Raw genomic sequence first — 20,051 nt, forward strand, 5'->3', positions numbered from 1 at the left:
TCATGATCTCACAGCTTGTGTGTTCAAGCTCCACATCAGGCTCTGTGCTGACTGCTCAGAGCCTGGAGCCTGCTTCAGATTCTATGTCTCCCTCTCTCTCTGCCCCTCCCCTACTCTCTCTCTCAAAAATAAAAATAAACATTAAAGATTTTTTTTAAAGATAGTAAAATTAATGGGGTTACAGCCTCCTAATTTACAGCTGGAGGTTGCAGCCCCCTTTTAGAGGAGTGCCACCTTATCTTTGCCTTTCCAAGTGGCCCACAAGACACAGCTCTAATAGAGGCAGTAAACCCAGTGGTCGCCGTAACACATGGATTGTGGCAAGGCCTGTTCACACATATACTTGTCATTGAGCCTGTATTCTTGTTCCCATGGTAGACCTCCACAATTTTAAATCCAGAAAGGGTTTCTGTTAATAGCTGCACACATGTCAAGAAGTACCGATACCAGGGGCACCTGGGTAGCTCAGTCAGTTATGCATCTGACTTCAGCCCAGGTCATGATCTCACTGTTGGTGAGTTCGGGCCCTGCATCAGACTCTGCACTGACAGCTCGGAGCCTGGAGCCTGCTTCGGATTCTGTGCCTCACTCTCTCTCTGCCCCTCCCCTGCCGGTACTCTGTGTCTCTCTCTATCTCAAAAATAAACATTAAAAATTAAAAAAAAAAAGTACCGATAACTGGAAGGTGGAGATTAGTAACCTGGGTTTGGCTGATTAATTCCCCCACCCTCCCCCCAATCCTGGGAGTGTCAGACCTCCAACCATTCCTCAGTTGGGGAGTAGTGCAGGTCAAAATAAGTGCATTGACTCCCCTGTTGGCAGATAGAATAGGTGGACTTATTTTGTCTGCAGGTCCCCAGGATTTCTCCTTGGCAGAAGTGGGTATGGTATAATAAGGTCCAAGTGACTCCCTGGCCTGACCTGGTTATGTGACTACATGGGTCACATGATGAGAAATCTAGGTCTACCGAAGAGGTCCAGATTAGAAGCAACCAATACCAAGGAAGCATCCTGTCCACAAAAGGAAGATGAGTGCTAAAAGAAACCTCTCACTCTCAGCTGGCTGGGGCAGCCTCTGCCAATCCTACGGCAAAAGGTAGAGCAAGAATCACAATAACAGCGAGAAACAAGGGGTGATGGCGCATCACAGTAAGGAAACAGATATAGAAAATAAGGACAGTCTATTTGTTTCACTGAACCATCGATTCCTCCAGCTTCTGCCGTGCATAGATTAGTAAGCTTCCGGAGTGACTAAAGCAGGGCTGCCGTCTCCCAGAGCGTCTGGGGTTGCAGATTGCTTCTTCCGTATGGTCAGCTTGCATGGTGTTGATGGATCAGGAATGCACTCCCAGTTTCAAAATGCTGGCTTTACTCTGGTGTAGTGAATCCAGGGACTAACCTTGGTCACCTTTATTGCAGTAGGGGTAAGAAAATGACAGTGAATGGGCCTCTCCAGAGGGGTTCTAGAGGTTGGACATTCCATTCCTTCACCCATATAGCATCTCCTTGTTTAAAGAGGTGAGTGTGATCAGACTCACAGGTAATCATTCCCTCACCCAGTGGTGTAAGGTGGTTAGGGTAGAGCCAAAGGCCCACAACTGTTGCCTTAGAGTTAGACTGCCTATCTCATTTAGATCCCCACTTATGCCCTTGATGGGGATGGGGGGTGGGGGGGGCATAAAGGATTTCATAAGGAGAGAACTCCATTTGCTTAGTGGGACACACCTGAATCTTACCAAGGCAGTTGGCAACACCTGGTTCAAATGTCAGTGGGTTTTCTGGCAGAGTTTACTTAATTGCAGCTTCAGGGTTTGGTTCATTCATTCCACATTCCTGGAGCTCTGGGGTCAGTATGCCATGTGTAGCTTCCAGGTGATCTTTAACCCCTTTGCCACCAGCTGCACCACCGTAGCCACAAATGCTGGCCAGTTATCTGATACCATAGTGATAGGGATCCCAAATTGAGAAATGATTTCTTTTAGAAGAAGTTGGGCCACTTCATGTGCCTTGTCTGTGTAAACAGGGAAGGCTTCCACCCAGCCTGAGAAAGTGAACACAAAGACCAAGATATTTACAGCCTGTGATCCAGGGAAGCTCAGTGAAGTCCACCATCATATTTTCAAATGGGGCTCCCCTAACACTCTGCACCCAAGAGGCAGCCTTTTGTTCCTGACGTCGGTTATTCCAGGCACATGTTTCACATTGCTCACATACTGCTCAGTCTATGCTGGAGAGCTAAGGGATGTAGAAATGTCGGCTCAACATAGTCTCAAGAGCTGGCCGGCCGGTATGGGTTTCCTGCTGGAACTGCTTGACAAAAGCTGGAGCCAAGACCTCAGGAATTGCTACTTGGCCGTCTTCAAATTTCTACCATCTATCTGGGAGGTAGCTTCCATTTTCAGTCTTAAACCAGGTACTCATGTTGTGAGTAATTAGGGTCCCCTTCTGCCCATGGACTAGGGAACAGTGTGTTGGTTAAAGCCGCTGATTCTGCTGTTCCTTTAGAGGCTGTAAGCTTTGCTTCTCAGTCTGCCTTATGGTTTCTCTGTGTAGCCATGGTGTCTCCCCTTTCATGTCCCCCACAATGCATGACTGTCACTCTTTTAGGGGCCCACACAGGATCTAAGAGGTCAAGGATTTCCTTACCATACTTTATGTCTTTTCCTCCTGAGTTTATTAGACCCTTCTCTTAATATAAAGCCCCATGTACATGGAGGGAGGTGAAGGCATACTTAGAGTCTATGTATATATTAACACATATCTCTGCCCCCAGTTGGAGGGCTCAAGTTAGCACAATGAGCTCTGCCTTCTGTGTCGAAGTCCCCTTTGGCAAGGGTTTAGCTCAGAATTCGGGGTCACCATGGAGTAAAGTGCAAGGTACTCTGCCTCTTTCACAAAACTGCTACTGTCAGTGAAATATTCAGCCTTAGGGTCCTTGAAGGGCCAGTCCTTTAAGTCTGGTCGGGTGTAGAATACCTTATCCATGACTTCAATACAGTCGTGATCTGGCTGGTTTGGCCCAACAGGCAGTAGGGTTGCAGGATTTAGGGTTCTCACTACTTCCAGGTCAATGTGCCGGTTCTCACATAGCATTGCCTGATATCTGACCATCCTGGCCTTGGTTAGCCAGTATTATCCCTTGCATTCCATTAATGTCAATACTAACTGTGATACTCAGACTGTCAATTCTTGTCCCATAGTTAACTTGTCAGCCTCAGATACTCAGAGGGCTATGGCTGCAAGTGCTCTGCTTGTAGGTAGGGCGGCCAGCCTTGGGCAAGAATCAAGCTGTTTGGAGAGATATACAACAGATGCTTGGGCGATGCCATGACCCCCAACATCTGGGTTAGGACTCCCACCACAATACCAGTGCGCTCATGGACATACAGAAAGAAGGGCTTGGTCATGTCTGGGAGCCCCAAACCAGGCACATTAGTGAGGGCTCGCTTTATTTCCTCAAAGGCCTTCTGCTGTATAGAGTCCCACATCAGGGGCTCCTGCCCTCCCCACTTTGTAGCTTCATAGAGGGGTTTCACCAGGACTGAAAAGTTAGGTTCCCAGACCAACAGAAATATGCATCCCTGAGAAATTACTGAACCTGATGTCAGGTCGATGGGACCAGGATCAAACAAATGGCCTGCTTCCTCTCTGGGTCGAGTTGGCACTGCCCCTGGGAGAGGTGAAAACCAAGGTACTTGAATTTCTTTTGACAGATTTGGGCCTTTTTCCTTGAGACCTTATAGCCAGTTTCCCATAGAAGACCAAGGAGCTGCCGAATTCCTTCCATGCAATCCTCCAAGACCTTCCAGGCAGCAGTAAGTCATCTACATGCTGAAGCAAGACACAGCCATGTTGATCTGCTGGGAAGGCTCTTAGGTGGAGCTAATACAGTGCCAAAAATAGTTGGGAAGTTTTTGAACTCCTGAGGCGATCTGGTCCAAGTCAACTGGCCCTTGTGACCATTTTCAGGATTCTCCCACTGGAAGGCGAAGATTGATTGGCTCTTTGGGGCCAGACAGATGCAGAAGAAGTCATCTCTGAGGTCTAGGCATGTGAAGAGGGCAGCTTTGGTGGGGATAAGATCCAAGAGAGCGTATGGGGTTGAGACAACCGGGTGCAGGGTAATGGCAGCCTGGTTTACTGTGTGCAGGTCTTAAACTAGTGACAGTCATTAATGCCCAGCTTCTGGACAGGTAGGAAGGGCGTGTTCCAAGATGACTGAGAGGGTCAAAGGATCTCATATTTTAGAAGTCTTGCCAAGTGCTTCTGTATCCCCATTTTGTGCCTTACAAGGGATGAAATATTGTTTTTGGTGGATAGGCTCTCTCCCTGGCTTTAGTTCTACAATTACTGGAGGTATGTTTTGGGTCAGTCCTGGTGGGTTGTCCTCAGCTCACAGCCCCAGTACTCTGAAGAGCAGCTCAGGTCCCTGTTGTGGATCCTCCATAAGGCTGTAGAGGCATCACTCTTCTCCTTGGGGAATTGTGAGTCATAATCTTTGCTTCTGGTTTCTGTAGGGTCAGGGCAGCTTGTCCCTGAGGCTTGAAAGTTATGTGAGCCTGCAGCTTTTCCAATAGGTCATGGCCCATTAAAGTCACAGGGTAGTCAGGGAGGTACAGGGATTCATGGATGACTTCATGGCTGCCTAAAATGTATCACCAAGGTAACAGGATGGGATGATATTTCTGATTGCCTGTGGCTCCCACAATGGTGGCTTATCTCTGTGAGAGGGGGCCCATGGATTTGGTCACCATTGAGTATTCTGTGCCAGTATCCACCATGAAGTCGATGGGTTGGACCCCCACATTCATCTGGACCATAGACTCTTGGGAGGGGCCTAACAAAATAGAGCCCGGTCTGTCCTGGTCCTCCTCAGAGTACTTCATGGTGGTAAGCCCCACAAAATCATCTTTGGGGACTCCATGTGGCCATGATGCTGGTTGGTACCAGTCCTGGACCACATGGCTTCTTTCTTTCTGCTTGGGGCCATGCTGAGAATTATCTTTCTTGGAGTATTTTGACTGCTTCACCAAGGTAGCACTAACAGATCTGCCTTTTTCTGCATCTTCCAGCCTTCTTCCCTCCAAGCTGTTGACAAATATCTTAGTTGCTACTTCCAGCAACAGACTGGCATTCATGCTGGTGAAACCCTCTAGCTTTTGCAGCTTGCACTGGATGTCCCCTTGGGCCTTACCTATGAAAGCCGCATTGACCATCCACTGGTTAACTGGCACTTCTGGATCAAAAGGGGTGTAGAGACAAAATGCCTCACATAGTTTCATAAAACTGGCTTGGGCTATCCTTGGGTCCTTGGGTCTGATGTTTTGCTCATATTTATGGTCTTTTTCCCCCTTCCTTCATGCCACTTAGAAGGGTTTCTTGATACCGTTCAGTCCTTGCGAGTCCTCCATCTACACTTGACTCATTTGGGTCCCATTTGGGGTCCTCCCCAGGGAAGTGAGCCCAAGCATAAGCCTGGGTGTCTAGTGTCCAGCTCGGGCTTCCTCCTCTAACCATTTGAGGGCCACCTGGGTAATTCAGCAATGCTCCTCCATGTCAAAGGGGGTCAGGAGAAGTTGGTGGCAGTCTTCAAGGTAGGCTTCTGGGTTTGGATTATGGACTGCATTATGATTAGTTCAATCACAGCCTGGGGCTTCTCTGTATCGGAAGGAGTATGGTGCTTCCAATTTGGGAGGTTCATAGTGGCAAAGGGTTGGTACACAGAAACACACTGGTCTCCTGGGATCTGGCCTTCCTGATCATAATATACGGGTTCCCTAGTTTCCCTCAGTGGCATCTGCAGAGCGCCACAGTGTTGCTGCAGGGAGGGACTGTCTCCGCTGACCTGACCTTCTAGTTGCCTTCTGGAAGGGGTGTATGGGGTTAGGACTGGTGGTCCAGGTGAGCTGGTCACATCCGGAGAGGTCAGTGGTGCTAGAGGTGGCAAGGGCTATGGGACCAGGGGCAGGCTCTGATGGGGTTTCAATAGCCCAGGCAGCTAGAGGTGCAGGTGGCAGTGAGGGGTACAGTGGGGCATGTGGCAGCAGGGTTTCCTCAGGCTTTCCCCACAGTATGGGTTTTTCAGTTTTTGGCTGACATTTGGAGGAAGCTGTGACATGAGCCATCATAACTTTATAGTTCTCTTCAATACAGATTTTTGGCCAAGCCGGCCGGGAAAGGACCAGGTCTTGCCAACAGTCAATGTAAGGAAATTGGTCAGGGTGGCCTGGGTCCCCCCAATGACCTTGAACCCTCAGGCCAACTAGTTCCTTATTGGAGGGCCAGTCCACCCCAAACAATGGCCAATCAATTTCACAGAATGTCCAGAGCTTTTCAGGAGTTAATATCACACAATAATCTCTTGAATATTCCTTTTTGAAATTCCTCAACATACACTCTAGGGGAGTCAGTTTACTCTGCTTTCCAAACTTTCTCCCTGTAACAGACAACTTTCATGCACAGGAGAGGGAAAAGGGGGAAAGGAGGGGATAATTTGGCAAAGACATATACTTGCTTCGTCCGTTTCCGGCTGCTTTCCTCTTGGAGATATTTCAGGTGCTTCTTAGCATTGGTGGGTTCAGTATCATACCCTGACCTGGATCAGACTCCTGAGGAAATCTCAAGCCACTTTATGCCATATGAGGTTACCACGGAACCTTGGATCGAAACCCAACATTTGCTTTGGCCCCTTGGTCAGGCTAGAACCTTTCCCCTGTCCATCTCAATCACACACTGTCTCACAGCAATTCCAACCCCTCAGGGCCCAGCACCTTGGAGTTGTGGTTTTGTTCCTTGCAGAACTACTCAGGCAACTCCAGGTGATCAGGCTCCCCTTTTGCCTCTTAAAGGGAGGTATACCAAAAAGAACCCTCATTCTAACCAGTCTGACCCTGTTCCTGGGCCTCACCTGGTTCCTTTGTGCATCTGGGGTCCTTGCCCCAGTGCACCAGGAGGGGCTAGTCTCCTACAGATCAAGGAGTCCCCTGGTGCCAGGTACGGTCATCTCTACTGGTGCCCTGAGGTTTGCACCTTGGCAACAAGGGAAGTAAAACATCATCTCCACCTCGTGGATGCAAACCCCAAGAAATGTAATGGGACCAAGATATGCACAGAGAGTCATGACACTGAGGCTTTCCTTTCCAGGAAGCAACTTTATTCACGCCGGCATGGGCTCAGTGGGTTCGTATCCTCAAGACTGAGCCCTGAATGAAGCAGGGTGTAGCTTTTTATATGATTTCTACTTCTTTGTCTCCCATACATGGTAACATACAGACATACAGTCTGATTGGGTGGTCTATGTTATAGGGTCATGAGGAAGGTCACGTACGTGCACATAGCTAGGTTGCCTTCCCTTTTCTTGAGGTTTTTATCATGTTCCTTAGGGAGGGGCTCTACCACACTGTAACTGCCATAACAAATTACGACAAACTGAGTGGCTTAAAACAACAGAAGTTTATTTTCTCACAGCTCTTGAGGCCAGGAAGACAAAAATCAAGGTTTTGGCTAGGTTCCCTCCCTAGTCTCCAGGTAAAGTGTGCCCCTCACTTCTTCCAAGCTTCTGATGGCTCCAGGCTTTCCTTGGCTTGCGGTCATGTCACTCCAATTTCTGATCTTGTGGTCACATTGTTAACTCCTCTTCTTTCTCAAAACTCCCACTACTTCTCTTTTATTAGGTTATCCATGATTGCATTTAGGGCCCATCCAAGCAATCTAGGATAAGTTCCGTCTCTCAGGATCATAAATTTTTAAGCTTTTTAAAAAATGTTTTACTTATTTTTGAGAGATAGAGACAGAGTGTGAGCAAGGGAGAGGCAGTGAGAGGCACACACACAGAATCTGAAGCAGGTTCCAGGCTCTGAGCTGTCAGCACAGAGCCTGACATGGGGCTAGAATTCATGAATGGTGAGATCATGACCTGAGCTGAAGTTGGATGCTTAACTGACTGAGCCACCCAGGTGCCCCTCAGGATCCTAATTTTTTTTAATTTTATTTTTTTATGTTTTATTTATTTCTGAGACAGAGAGACAGCATGAGCAGGGGAGGGTCAGAGACAGAGGGAGACACAGAATCCGAAGCAGGCTCCAGGCTTTGAGCTAGCTGTCAGCACAGAGACTAACGCGGGGCTCAAACCCGTGAACCGTGAGATCATGACCTGAGATGGAGTTGGATCCTTAACCAACTGAGCCACCCAGGCGCCCCTCAGGATCCTAAATTTAATCACATCTTATACCATATAATATGCTCAGGTTCTGGGGATCAGCACATGAACATATTTTTTGAACAGGCCACTAGTTAGTCCACAATAGCCCCCTATCATTCTCTGCCCTGCTCTGTGCCCCATGAAGCTGTTACTGTGATGATATGATCTCGACTCCACTGTGCACTGGCCCACTGTTGGGTTTGGCCAATGGGAGGCATCAGCAGGTATCAGAGAGTAGGGAGGGAAAGGGGTCGAGGTATTTCTTCTTCTTTCCTCCCTGCTTTAGCACCATGGTCTGGCAGCAGCTATGTCCCTTCACAGACTTCTGGACTCCTATAACACTGATTTGCTACCCTTCTCTCTCTCTCCCTTTTCTCTCCCTCTCCCTCTCTCTCTCTCTCCAAGTAGGCTCCACATCCAGCATGGAGCCCAATGTGGGGCATGAACTAACGACCCTAAGATCAAGACCTGAGCTGAGATTAAGAGTTGGATGCTTAACTGCCAGAGCCACTTGGGGAACCTCATGCTTCCCTTGTCTCTTTAGCCCTGGGTTTCCACTCTTGCTAGTCCTTGGGTACTTTAGTATTCCTCTTAAGTTCCCCAACCCTGCCTACTTCCTTGTAAGTAGTGTCTTCATCAAATTATTTTCAAAACCCCAGCTGAGTGTACCTTCAGTTTCCTGCCACGATCTTGCCGGACATAGATACAGAGAGGCAAAAATTAAATTCACAGAACAGACAGGCTCAGGTTGCCTCAATCTAAGTTTAAGTAATGACCAGTGGGAACTGGAAGGCAATTCAGCACACACTACAGCCATAGCAGCTGGGTTATCTCGTGGCTTCTTCTAGAGTAACTTATCTGTTGCTCTGTACTCTAATTATTCATTATTGGGACTCTCTGCTTTTGCTGCCCTTGCTACTAAGGACTTTCTATTCTTTTCTCTGTCTCACAGCTTTTATTGCCTCATGGTTTCTGCTGCCACGTGACTGCAGTTTTCTTCCTTCCTTCTGTGTATCTTTTAGTTTCTGCCCGTTGCTAACTGCTGACTCCCTCTCTGTATTTCATAGTCAACTCTCCCAAAGGACCTGATTGGTTTGGCTGCTCACCATCAAGTACAGACTATTGGGCAGAGCTTTCCTGGCAACCCGTCACATCATCATAGGTTTATTGCCCTAGTTAGATGCCTGCTCCTAGGACAAATGGTTTTGTTTGGGATGGCAGAGTAAGTTGGTAAACAATTTGGTTTCCTGTCTATTAGAAATGCTGAGGGGGTTGTGGATGTGGCAGGTATTCTGTTGCTTTCAGAGGTTATCAAAACCCAAAGGAGCCTCTGTTGCCCAGTTTAGGATTAAGCCCAGTTTTGAACTACTGGTTCAGTCTTTTTACCACCAAGGATCCTTTTAATTATTTTTATTTTCTTCCAGATAAACTGCACCTTTTTGTAGGCAATACACAAATTCTATCAATTATAGTGATAATACTGACAAAATTATTATCAGCTATGATCATCTTCTAGAATGTACTCTTGGCTTCTTGGCTTTGAGCCAAAAGAGTTTAGGAGGTTGTGGTCTCATTTAGAGAAACTGAGCCTGAAAATCTTAGCCTGTGTTTTATAGAAAATAGAACTCAAGGGGCGCCTGGGTGGCTCAGTTGGTTCAAAGTTTGACTTCAGCTCAGATCATGGTCTCACGGTCCCTAATTTTGAGCCCCGTGTCAGGCTCTGTGCTGACAACATGGAGTCTGAAGCCTGCTTCAGGTTCTGTGTTTCCCTCTCTTTCTGCCCCTCCCCTACTGTTCTTTGTCTCTCTCTCTCTCTCTCAAAAAAATGAATAAACATTAAAAATAAACTTTAAAAAATAAAATAAAACAGAACCCCAACCAAGAAATAATGTTAATGTTTTATTTAGGAGATGCAATCCCAGGGCAGCAAGAGTGAGAGGAAAAGGGAAGAAAGACAGAGAAAGATGGGAAACAGTGCAAGACGATGTTTGAACAATCTGCAGAGACAGGAGGTATGCCTGCATGTTCATGCAGAATACCTCCAGATGCTATGTGCTAGAGACACGCTCAGGTAAGTTCCTGGGAGGGAGAAAGGAAAAGGAATGCATCTTTGTCATTCCCTCCCATGTCCTAATTCCCATTGATCAAGATTTACCACAGCAGGAGTAACTTTCCTTATACTCCTAGTGATATAATATGTTCCCTGTGTTAGTCTCTCAGCAAGCCACATATTCTACAGCATGGCCTTTAATCCTGGTTGGGGAGCAGAGACAGAAGCCAGAAATTCATGGTGTGAAGCTGGCGAGCGTGGTCACTCAGTGGCAGTCAAGTAGGGACCAGGCGGGGAAAGTGGCCTTAGGTTGGGGGCCTACCTGAGCCCAAACAAAGCAAGTCAGTTGCAGCAGTGGCAGAGACAGAATAAGCAACAAAATGATGACAGGAGAATGACAAGATGCATACGATGCATCTGGTATACTCAACATTAGAAGGAAGGTGAAGGCTAAAAGTTGCAGTTATGTCCAAAAGGCAGTTGTGGAGGGGGGGTGCCTGGGTGGCTCAGTCAGTTAAGCGTCCGACTTTATGTCAAGTCATGACCTCACCACTGGTGAGTTCAAGCCCCATGCTGGGCTCTTCAAGCCCCACGTCGGGCTCTGTGCTGACAGCTCGGAGCCTGGAACCTGCTACAGATTCTGTGTCTTCCTCTCTCCCACTGTCCCTCCCCTGCTCATGCTCTCTCTCTCTCAAAAATGAATCAACATTAAAATAAAACAATACAAACAAACAAAAAAAAAAACAAAAAGGCAGTTGGAAATTCAGAACTGGAACTTCCTCCATAAAGACGTTATTTTGAGGGTTATAGAAGAAATAACCATGCAGAATTCTATTCCCAGACAGCATAGAATAAAGGAGTAGGAACATGGGCACTGGAGATAGGCAGAGCCATGCTTAAGTTGCAGCTGTATATGATCTTGAGCAATTTACTTAATCTCTTTAAGCCTTAGTTTCTTCATCCATCACTGGGGATGATGATACTACAGAACTCGTGCTTCTAAAGCATTTGGCACAATGCTGGGCATACAGTAAGTGCTAAATAAACTGTGGCAATTGTGATCATTAATATTTCTGGATGACTATAATCTTCCAGTGCTTTCTCTTCTCTAGACTGACTCTGCCAGTGTTGGTCTTACGTGCCCTGGAGCAGCATGAGTGGCTTGCACCTAAGTCCTTTAATTACTCTCTGTAATTAAAGGGCAGCTGCCTCTGGGTCATGCAACACTTGAGGTCATGGCACTCCAGTGCAGGTGGGTGGTCTCCTACAGGGTGCTGACACATTCAGCCCCAAGAAAGTAGCATTACAACCCCTCATTTTTGGTACATAGATAGGACATATCTTAAATAGTCTATTTGCCTCTATTTTTTCCCCTTCAACATAGGAGAATAGAGTTTATTGGTCAAAACTGTGCCTTGATGCCAAATATTTAAGTGTTGCTAGGTTCTAGCAATAAAGAAGCTCTTGGAAGACTTTAGAACAGAAGAGACTGCTCTTTACACAAATGGTATTTGATGGGATATCACCTCTGGATTACACATATCAAATTTTCTCTTTTCCCATAAATTGGAATTCTTTTGAATTTACATAAGCATATTAAGTACCAAGAGTAATGCATACTTAAAACATGTACATGATTTGGAAATTCTGAAACAACAAACACCTATCACTCTTCTGTTCAAAATTCATATCACTCAGAACAAAAACCCAAATCCTTACCAATGGCTTCTAAAGACCTATGGGATCTAGTCCCCAGTTACCAGACCTCATCTCTTACCTCTAAAAGGCACTACTACATCCTTTGGTGCAAATCTCTAGATACAGACTACTGAGGTCCACTCTCAGCTCCATCGCTTGACAGTTACATCATTTGGAGGCATTTTTTTTTTAGCCTTCTTGTGCTTTAGTTTCCTCATCTGGAAAAGGGAAAAACAGTATTCACTTCACATAGTTGTTGGGAAGATTAGTTACTTTTTTTTAATGTTTATTTTTGAGAGAGAGAGAGCAAGCAGAGAATACAGACACACACGAGTGGGGGATGGGCAGAGAGAGGGAGACAGGATCCAAAGCAGGCTCCAGGCTGACAGCAGAGAGCCTGATGCAGGGTTCAAACTCACAAACCAAACCAGTGGAGCTCATGACCTCAGCCTAAGTTGGGTACTCAACTGACTGAGCACCCAGGTGCCCCTGGTTTAGTTAATTTAAAAAAAAAAAATTATTTTTTTAAATTTTTACACTTATTTATTTTTGAGAGATAGAGTGAGAGAGATCGTGAGTGGGAGGGGCAAAGAGAGAAGGAGACACAGAAGCTGAAGCAGGCTCCAGGCTCTGAGCTAGCTGTAAGCACAGAGCCCGATGCGGGACTCGAACTCACGAACTATGAGATCATGACCTGAGCCAAAGTTGGATATTCAACCGACTGAGCCATCCAGGCACCCCTCAAAATATCACCTTTAAAATGATGACAAGCCTATTTAAAGTTGCAATCCCCTCCTGTACCCTCCTACTTTGTTTCTTTTTCTCACTAGCACTTAACTACTTCCAATATTGCATAGAACTTGCAAATTTATTTGTTTTTCACCTGTCTGCCCCAACTAGAAGGTAAACAAGGGCAGGAATATTTGTTTTATTCTTTGACATATCCCAAGTGCCTAGAACACTGCATGGGACAGAGTAGGTGCTCAATACTATTTGTGGAATGAATGAACGCATGGTTTTCAGATGAACAAATTGAGTTTGTTTTGAAGAATGATTTGTAAACAAACTTCCTAATATGCATGTAAAAGATCTCCCCAAAAGTTGTTCTCTTAAGCTGAATAGATATGATCTCCTTCCCACAATGTATTTTTTTTTAAATGTTTTTTATTTATTTCTAGGAGAGAGAGAGAGACAGCGTGAGCATGGGAGGGTCAGAGAGAGAGGGAGTCACAGACTGAAACAGGCTCCAGGCTCTGAGCTGGCAGTTAGCACAGAGCCTGACGCGGGGCTCGAACCCACGAACCGCGAGATCATGACCTAAGCGAAAGTCGGACGCTTAACCAACTAAGCCACCCAGGCGCCCCTCCTTCCCACAATATTATTGATTAGGAGTGCTCGCTTCAGCAGCACATATACTAATATTATTGATTAGGAAATCCCCCTCCCCCAAAGATATGTAAAGGTAAATTTTAGCTAAAACTTAGGTTGAGGTATCTCTAATTCCTAGCGAGCATACTCTGAATTAATGAAGTTGATGGACTACTAATTGCTAGTGGACTCTGTGACACTATTTATCCTACATGACCTAGTAGAAGTTCTCAGGATATGGACATAGCAAACTAGCAGACACCCACTCTATGTCAGGTAAACAGCTGGGCTCAGACCTGTGAGGCAAGTACCCTCCTCACTATAGTACAGATAAACAAACCTATACCTACAGCCGCCCTAGATCACTTACCTAAAAGGTCATAAAGCCAGGATTCAAACCATCAGTGTGCAAAAATCCATACCCTTTCCAGCATCTCACTTTTAAACCTCCAATTTCTCATTTGTAATATATAGTAACATATATATATATACACATATATATAGTATATATAAATATGCAGTAATTACCTAGGCACAGACTTATATGACATTTAAAATAATATATATAGGGGCACCTGGGTGGCTCAGTCATTTAAGCATCAGACTCTTGATTTCTGCTCAGGTCATAATCTAGCAGTTGGGATATTGAGCCCCAAGTGGGGTTTTGAGTTGGGTGTTGGGCCTGCTTGAAATTCTCTTTCTATATGTCCCTCTCCTCCACTCCCTTACTCTCTCTCCAAAAATAGAATAACATATGTAAAATAGCATACTCAATAAATGACAGGTTGGTTTTTTTTTTTAATGGCTGTACTTTAGGAATGGTGATGAGACCTTTCCCATGTGGAACAATCACATAGCCTCCCCAGGGAGAAAAATATAAGCCCTGACTTATTGGGACAGCAGAGGTAGGTCCTCTGGGATAGATTAGTGGGAGTAGTCACGTTACAATTTAATAAGAATTTTAGGGACACCTGAGTGGCTCAGTCAGTTAAGTGTCCAACTTTAGCTCAGGTCGTGATCTCTGGGTGTGTGAGTTCAAGCCCCGCATTGGGCTCTGTGCTGACATTTTGGAGCTTGCTTCAGATTCTCTCTCTCTCTCTCTCTGGCCCTCTCCTGCTTGCACTCTGTCTCTCTCAAAAATAAATAAACATTAAAAAAATTTAAAAAAAGAAATTTAAATTTGATAGAAGTTTAAATACTTATTGTGCTTTTTTCTCTAAGAGTTGACTTTATGGACTCTCACTAGCCAAATTGGAGACAATCAGATCACCAAAATTTTGTTTGTATGGCTATATAAAAATGATGGTGTATAAAAAGAAAAAGCCACACATTCAAAGGGATTTAAAAGGGGGAGGGAGGGGCGCCTGGGTGGTCAGTCAGTTGGGCTTCCAGCTTCAGCTCAGGTCATGATCTTATGGTTTGTGGGTTCAAGCCCAGTGTCGGGCTCTGTGCCGACAGCTCAGAGCCTGGAGCCTGCTTCAGATTCTGTGTCTCCCTCTCTCTCTGCTCCTCCCCCACTCATATTCTCATTCTCTCTCTCAAAAATAAACATTAAAAAAAGGGGAGGGGGGAGGAAAGAAGAGATGGGAAAGAAATAGGAAAATAAAGCCCTCTTCTTTACAGAAGAATGCCAGCTAATAAATGTTAAAGAAATGATGAGGCTTAAGAAAAACAGTTATGCAATCCCCAATGTAAGAACTCATTCAATCAAGGACTATGAGTGGATGATAAAACCTTTGGGTGAAGGGTTGATGGGTGTTATAGGTTGAATTATGTTTCCCAAGAAAGGTATGTTGAAGTCCTACCCCTAGGACCCTAGAATGTGATGTTATTTGGAAATAGGGTCATTGTATATGTAATTAGTTATGATGAGATCTCTAATCCAGTATGACTGGTGTCCTTATAGAAGACGGTCATGTGAAGACACAGAGACACAGGAAGAATGCCATGGGGATATGGTGGCTGAAGTAAAGTGTTGCAGTTGCAGACAAGTTCCCAGATAAGGAATGTCTGGGGCTACCAGAAGCTGGAAGAGGCAGGGAAGAATTCTCTCCTAAAGTTTCACAGGGAGCCCCTGCCGACACACTGTTTTTATACTTCTTTCCTTCAGAACTATGAGACAATAAATTTCTGTTGTTTTAGCCACCCAATTTGTGGGTACTTCCTTACAGCAGCCCTAGGAAACTAAAACAGTGGCTAACAGAACAGAGATAGGACAGCAGCAGTGCACCAAAGCATCACCCACATATACAAAAGATATCGTTTTCCAAACGAGAGCTGTCAGTTACCACTTAATCAAGTATCAAACTTAACATCGCTAATAGTGGACAAGCTGACATTATATACCTCCTGATATGATGCAATAAGAGGTAGACAATAACTTCGATCGATTGACTACAATAGACCCAGATTCTTTCCCCCACTGTCCACACCCCTTGCAGTGTCACTTTGCAGCAACTACCATCAAGAGGTAGAGTTTATTTCTCTACCACCTGAAATATAGGCTGGCCTTGTTATCTTAGTTGGCCCATATAATGCAATTGAAGTGACAGAGTGCCAGTTCTAAGCCTAGGCCTTGATAGACATTACATGCTTCCACTTTCCTTCAGATCCTTCTTCTTCCGTGAGAATAGGCAAGGGCTAGCCTGCTAAATGTGATAAATCAGTGGAGCCGAGCCCAGTCACCCTAGCTGATGTCATCCTAGACCAGCCAGCCCCCAGTCAATCTGCCAAATGACCGCAGACCCATGAATGAGTGCGGCCAAAATCAGTTGAGCCCAGCCCATATCAGCAAAACCACCTAGTCAATGGTCGTTAATAGAATGCCACTGAGTTTGGGGGTGGGCTGGTATGTAGTAATAGCTAACCGTTACAATGATCTAAGTAACATTCTTGCCAAATATGTTCAAATGGAAACGAATCACGAGGAAACCAGAAATCCTGGAGCATGGGACATTCTACATTACAACTGGCCTGGGTATTACAAGTCAGTGTCCTGAAAAACAACAACAAAAAAGTGAGTAGACTGTTCTAGATTAGACTAGAGAGGTTTTTTAATCTCAACACTAGTTGACATTTTGAATCATCTAATTCTTCAGTGTGTGTGTGTGGTGGTAGGGGATTGCCTGTGTATTATAGGATACTTAGCAGGTATCCATGGTCCCTATACACTAGATACCAGTAGTACCCCCAGTCACGACAATGAAAAGCTGGATGTTCACCTCAGTGCACTGGACTAGAGATAGAACAAAATGTAATGTCTGGACCTTGTTAAGATCTTAGATGAAACAAAAAAAGATGGCCATAAAAGACATTTAGGACAATTAGAGAAACTTCAATGTGGAATTAAAGATACTGAACCATTAATTTTCCTATGTCTGAAAATGGCATTGCAGTTATGTGGGATAAGGCCTTTATTTTTAGGAAATGTATACTGAATTATTTTAGTGAACCGTCATAAAGTATTCAACTTACTTTCAAATGCTTCAGTGCATAAAAATGTGTATTTATAGAAAGAGACAGCAGAGATGACAAAATGTTAACAATTGGTGAATCCAGGTGAAGAATATAAAGGCAGTCGTTGTCATTCTTTTAACCTTTGTGGGTCTGAAAATTTTCAAAGTAAAAAGTTGGGAATAAAAAATGAGTCCAACTCATCTCCATTCCCTAACTCCTTAACTAATGTGACACAGAGAGTAGGCTTGTTGTAAACGGATCTGGGTGCTCATTCGGCACTGCATGGACAGCAAGCTAGCACAAACCAGATATGGGGGGGATGGAGCCCGAGAGAAGCGGTTTCTCCCAGGCTGAGGAGCTGTCCACAAGCTCAGCTTCCCATGGGACCACTGGCTTTGCTTGTATAACATCCCATGGGCCCCAAAGCCTGGATGCTGGGCAGTTCTGTGTGTTTCCCAGGCAACTCTGGTAGAAAGCTGGCACTAACACCCTGGCTGCCTAATGCCAAGACAGTCTGATTCTTCCTTTCACTGATTAGGCTGACTCTCACACTTACCTGTTCTATACAAAAAAGAGATCAAAAGAGAGGCAGAGTTCCCTTCCCTGGAACACAAACCATTCCGGAAGGTCAGCAGGTCAGCCAGGGACAATAAGAGGATCCTCCCTTCTCTTAATGACCTTGACTTTGTAAGTTTCCTCTTTCTGTAGTAAAATCTAATTGTTTAACCTATACCATATGACATAGTGGAATTCAAACCAAGCCCTGGTGCATTAAAGTGGCAACCATATAAAGAGACCCATCAAGCAAGAGGGCTAATAATTAAAACACAGACACCAAAACAGGAAAATGTTGATAAATGCTTTGGTATAAAACATTTAAAACATTCATATGGTGGGGGTGCTTGGGTGGCTCACTCAGTTAAGCATCTGAGTTTTGATCTCAGCTCAGGTTTTGATCTCGGGGTTGTGAAGTTAAACCCCGCATTGGGCTCTGCGCTGGGCGTGAAGCCTACTTAAAAATAAAGTTAAATTAAAAAAAAAAAAACTTTTAGGGGCGCTTGGATGGCTCAGTCGGTTAAGTGTCCGACTTCAGCTCAGGCCATGATCTCACGGTCTGTGGGTACAAGCCCTGCATGGGGCTCTGTGCTGACAGCTCGGAGCCTGGAGCCTGCTTCAGATTCTGTGTCTCCCTCTCTCTTTCTGCCCCTCCCCTGCTCACTCTCTGTCTCAGTTTCTCAAAATAAAATGAAGACATAAAAAAAATTAAAAAAACTTTCATATGGTAAAAACTAATATGACAACAGTGACAAGAAAACTCTGTAAATAGAAAAATTATTTGAAACCCAAGAAAAGAAGTTCTTATTTATTATATAAAGAAAGCTTAACAGTTTTATAAGAAAAACAGAAGAATGGGCAAAGAATATGGCCAACTATTTCATAAAGTAAGAATGGCAAAAACTACTTGGTGGGGGGAGGGAACCCCCACAACTTCACTAGTGCTTAGAAGGTGCAAATCACAACAATGTGATACTATTTTACCTATAAGGCTGATAAAAAGTTGCAAGTTTGATAAAACTCAGTTTTGGGAAGGATATAAGTGAACTTGTACTATTGATGGAAATGTGTACTAAACAATTATTTTGGGGTTACAATATGGGAACATCTAATCCAATGTTAAATGTGCACATATTTTGACCTAGCAATTTCACTTAAGGGAATTTACAGATAGAGTCACACAAGTTCCCAATGATACATATAAGGATATTCATGGGAACATTTTTTATCATAACAATAAGTGAAAATTATTTAAAATGTTTTTAATGTTTTTTTATTTATTTCCAGGAGAGAGAGAGAGAGAGAGTGTGTGTGTGAGCAGGGGAGGGTCAGAGAGAGAGGGAGTCACAGACTCTGAAACAGGCTCCAGGCTCTGAGCTGGCAGTCAGCACAGAGCCCGATGCGGGGCTCGAACCCACGAACTGCGAGATCATGACCTAAGCGAAAGTTGGACGCTTAACCGACTAAGCCACCCAGGTGCCCCTAAGTGAAAATTATTTAAAAGTTCCTCAATGGAACAATGATTACATAAATTACAGTATATCCAGTGATTAAAAGATCTTGGAAAACCTATATGTGCTGACATGGAAATATTTCTGACATATTACTAAGTGAATGAAGCAAGGTATGGGTGTTTAGGAAAAACCCAGTCTTCTTCCTGGGTGTCCTTTGCTCTCACACTACTACCACACTCACAATACTCTGATACCAAATATGTGGGAGTTTTTCCCATACCAACCAATTATCTGTGACACCAGCTGGGTATCCTGCAATTTAATTCAATTCTGGCAGTATCTACCTAGAGATAGAGTAAGATCCCACAGGTGAGGCGCTCAGTTTCATCTGATTGCTCCTGACTTCAGATGCCAATCTCAAGTAGTAGGTCCTTAGGTTATCCACCTAAGCCAAACTTCTGTCTTGGCTGTAAATCAGAGGTTCCCATGACTTCGAATCCCTTTGGACTTGATTATTTGCTAGAACAGCTCACAGAACTCAGGGAAACACTATGTCTGCCAGTTTATTATATTATAAAGGATAATGTAAAGGATATAGAAGAGCAGCCAGATGAAGAGATATATAAAAAAAAATGTATAAAAAAAAAGAAGAGACATATAAAGGGAGGTCTGGGAGGGTCCCAAGTGCAGGATCTTCTGTCCCCTAATGAGTTGGGCTGTGTCAACCACCTGTTAACTGGGTTTGTTCACCAATCTGGGAGCTCTCTGAACTCCATACTATTGGGATTTCCATGGAGGCTTCAACATGAAGGCATCATCAATCATTAATTCCATTTCTAGCCCTTGTCCCCTTCTTTGGAGAGTGAGGGGTGGGGCTGAAAATTCCAAGCTTATAATCACGGCCTGGTCTTTCTGGGGATCAGCCCCCATTCAGGTGCCATCCAGGAGCCCACCTCACTACAACAAAAGACACTGACAGGAAATTCAAAGGGATTTCGGAATTTGTGTCAGGAAGTGGGATCAAAGACTGAATATAAGAACAAAAGATGCTACTGGTGCTCTTATCACTTAGAAATTTACAAGGGCTTTAGGAGCTCTGTGCAGGGAACTGAGGGTTAGAAACCAATGTGTATATTTGCTATTATCTCACAATAGGACATTGTATATTATATGATTTGCTTTGTGTAAAGATGGTGTATACATTATATACGCGCATGTAAAAAGAATACACAAATAGTTAACAGCGCTTATCTTGGGATAAGAGTGAGAA

General features: G+C 44.6%; 1 protein-coding gene across 1 annotated transcript in view; it reads left to right on the forward strand.

Moving 5' to 3' along the window:
- Window positions 1–20,051, forward strand: part of MKLN1 (muskelin 1) — a 361,418-nt gene that overhangs the window by 138,214 nt on the left and 203,153 nt on the right. Inside the window, exon 3 of the mRNA XM_039243337.1 lies at window positions 10,108–10,271. Coding sequence (XP_039099268.1) covers window positions 10,108–10,271 — 164 coding nt within the window. The remainder of the gene's footprint in view (window positions 1–10,107; window positions 10,272–20,051) is intronic.

Source organism: Hyaena hyaena, unplaced genomic scaffold (genome assembly GCF_003009895.1).
Source record: "Hyaena hyaena isolate Hyena2069 unplaced genomic scaffold, ASM300989v1 scaffold_8, whole genome shotgun sequence".
NCBI classification, from domain to species: domain Eukaryota; kingdom Metazoa; phylum Chordata; class Mammalia; order Carnivora; family Hyaenidae; genus Hyaena; species Hyaena hyaena.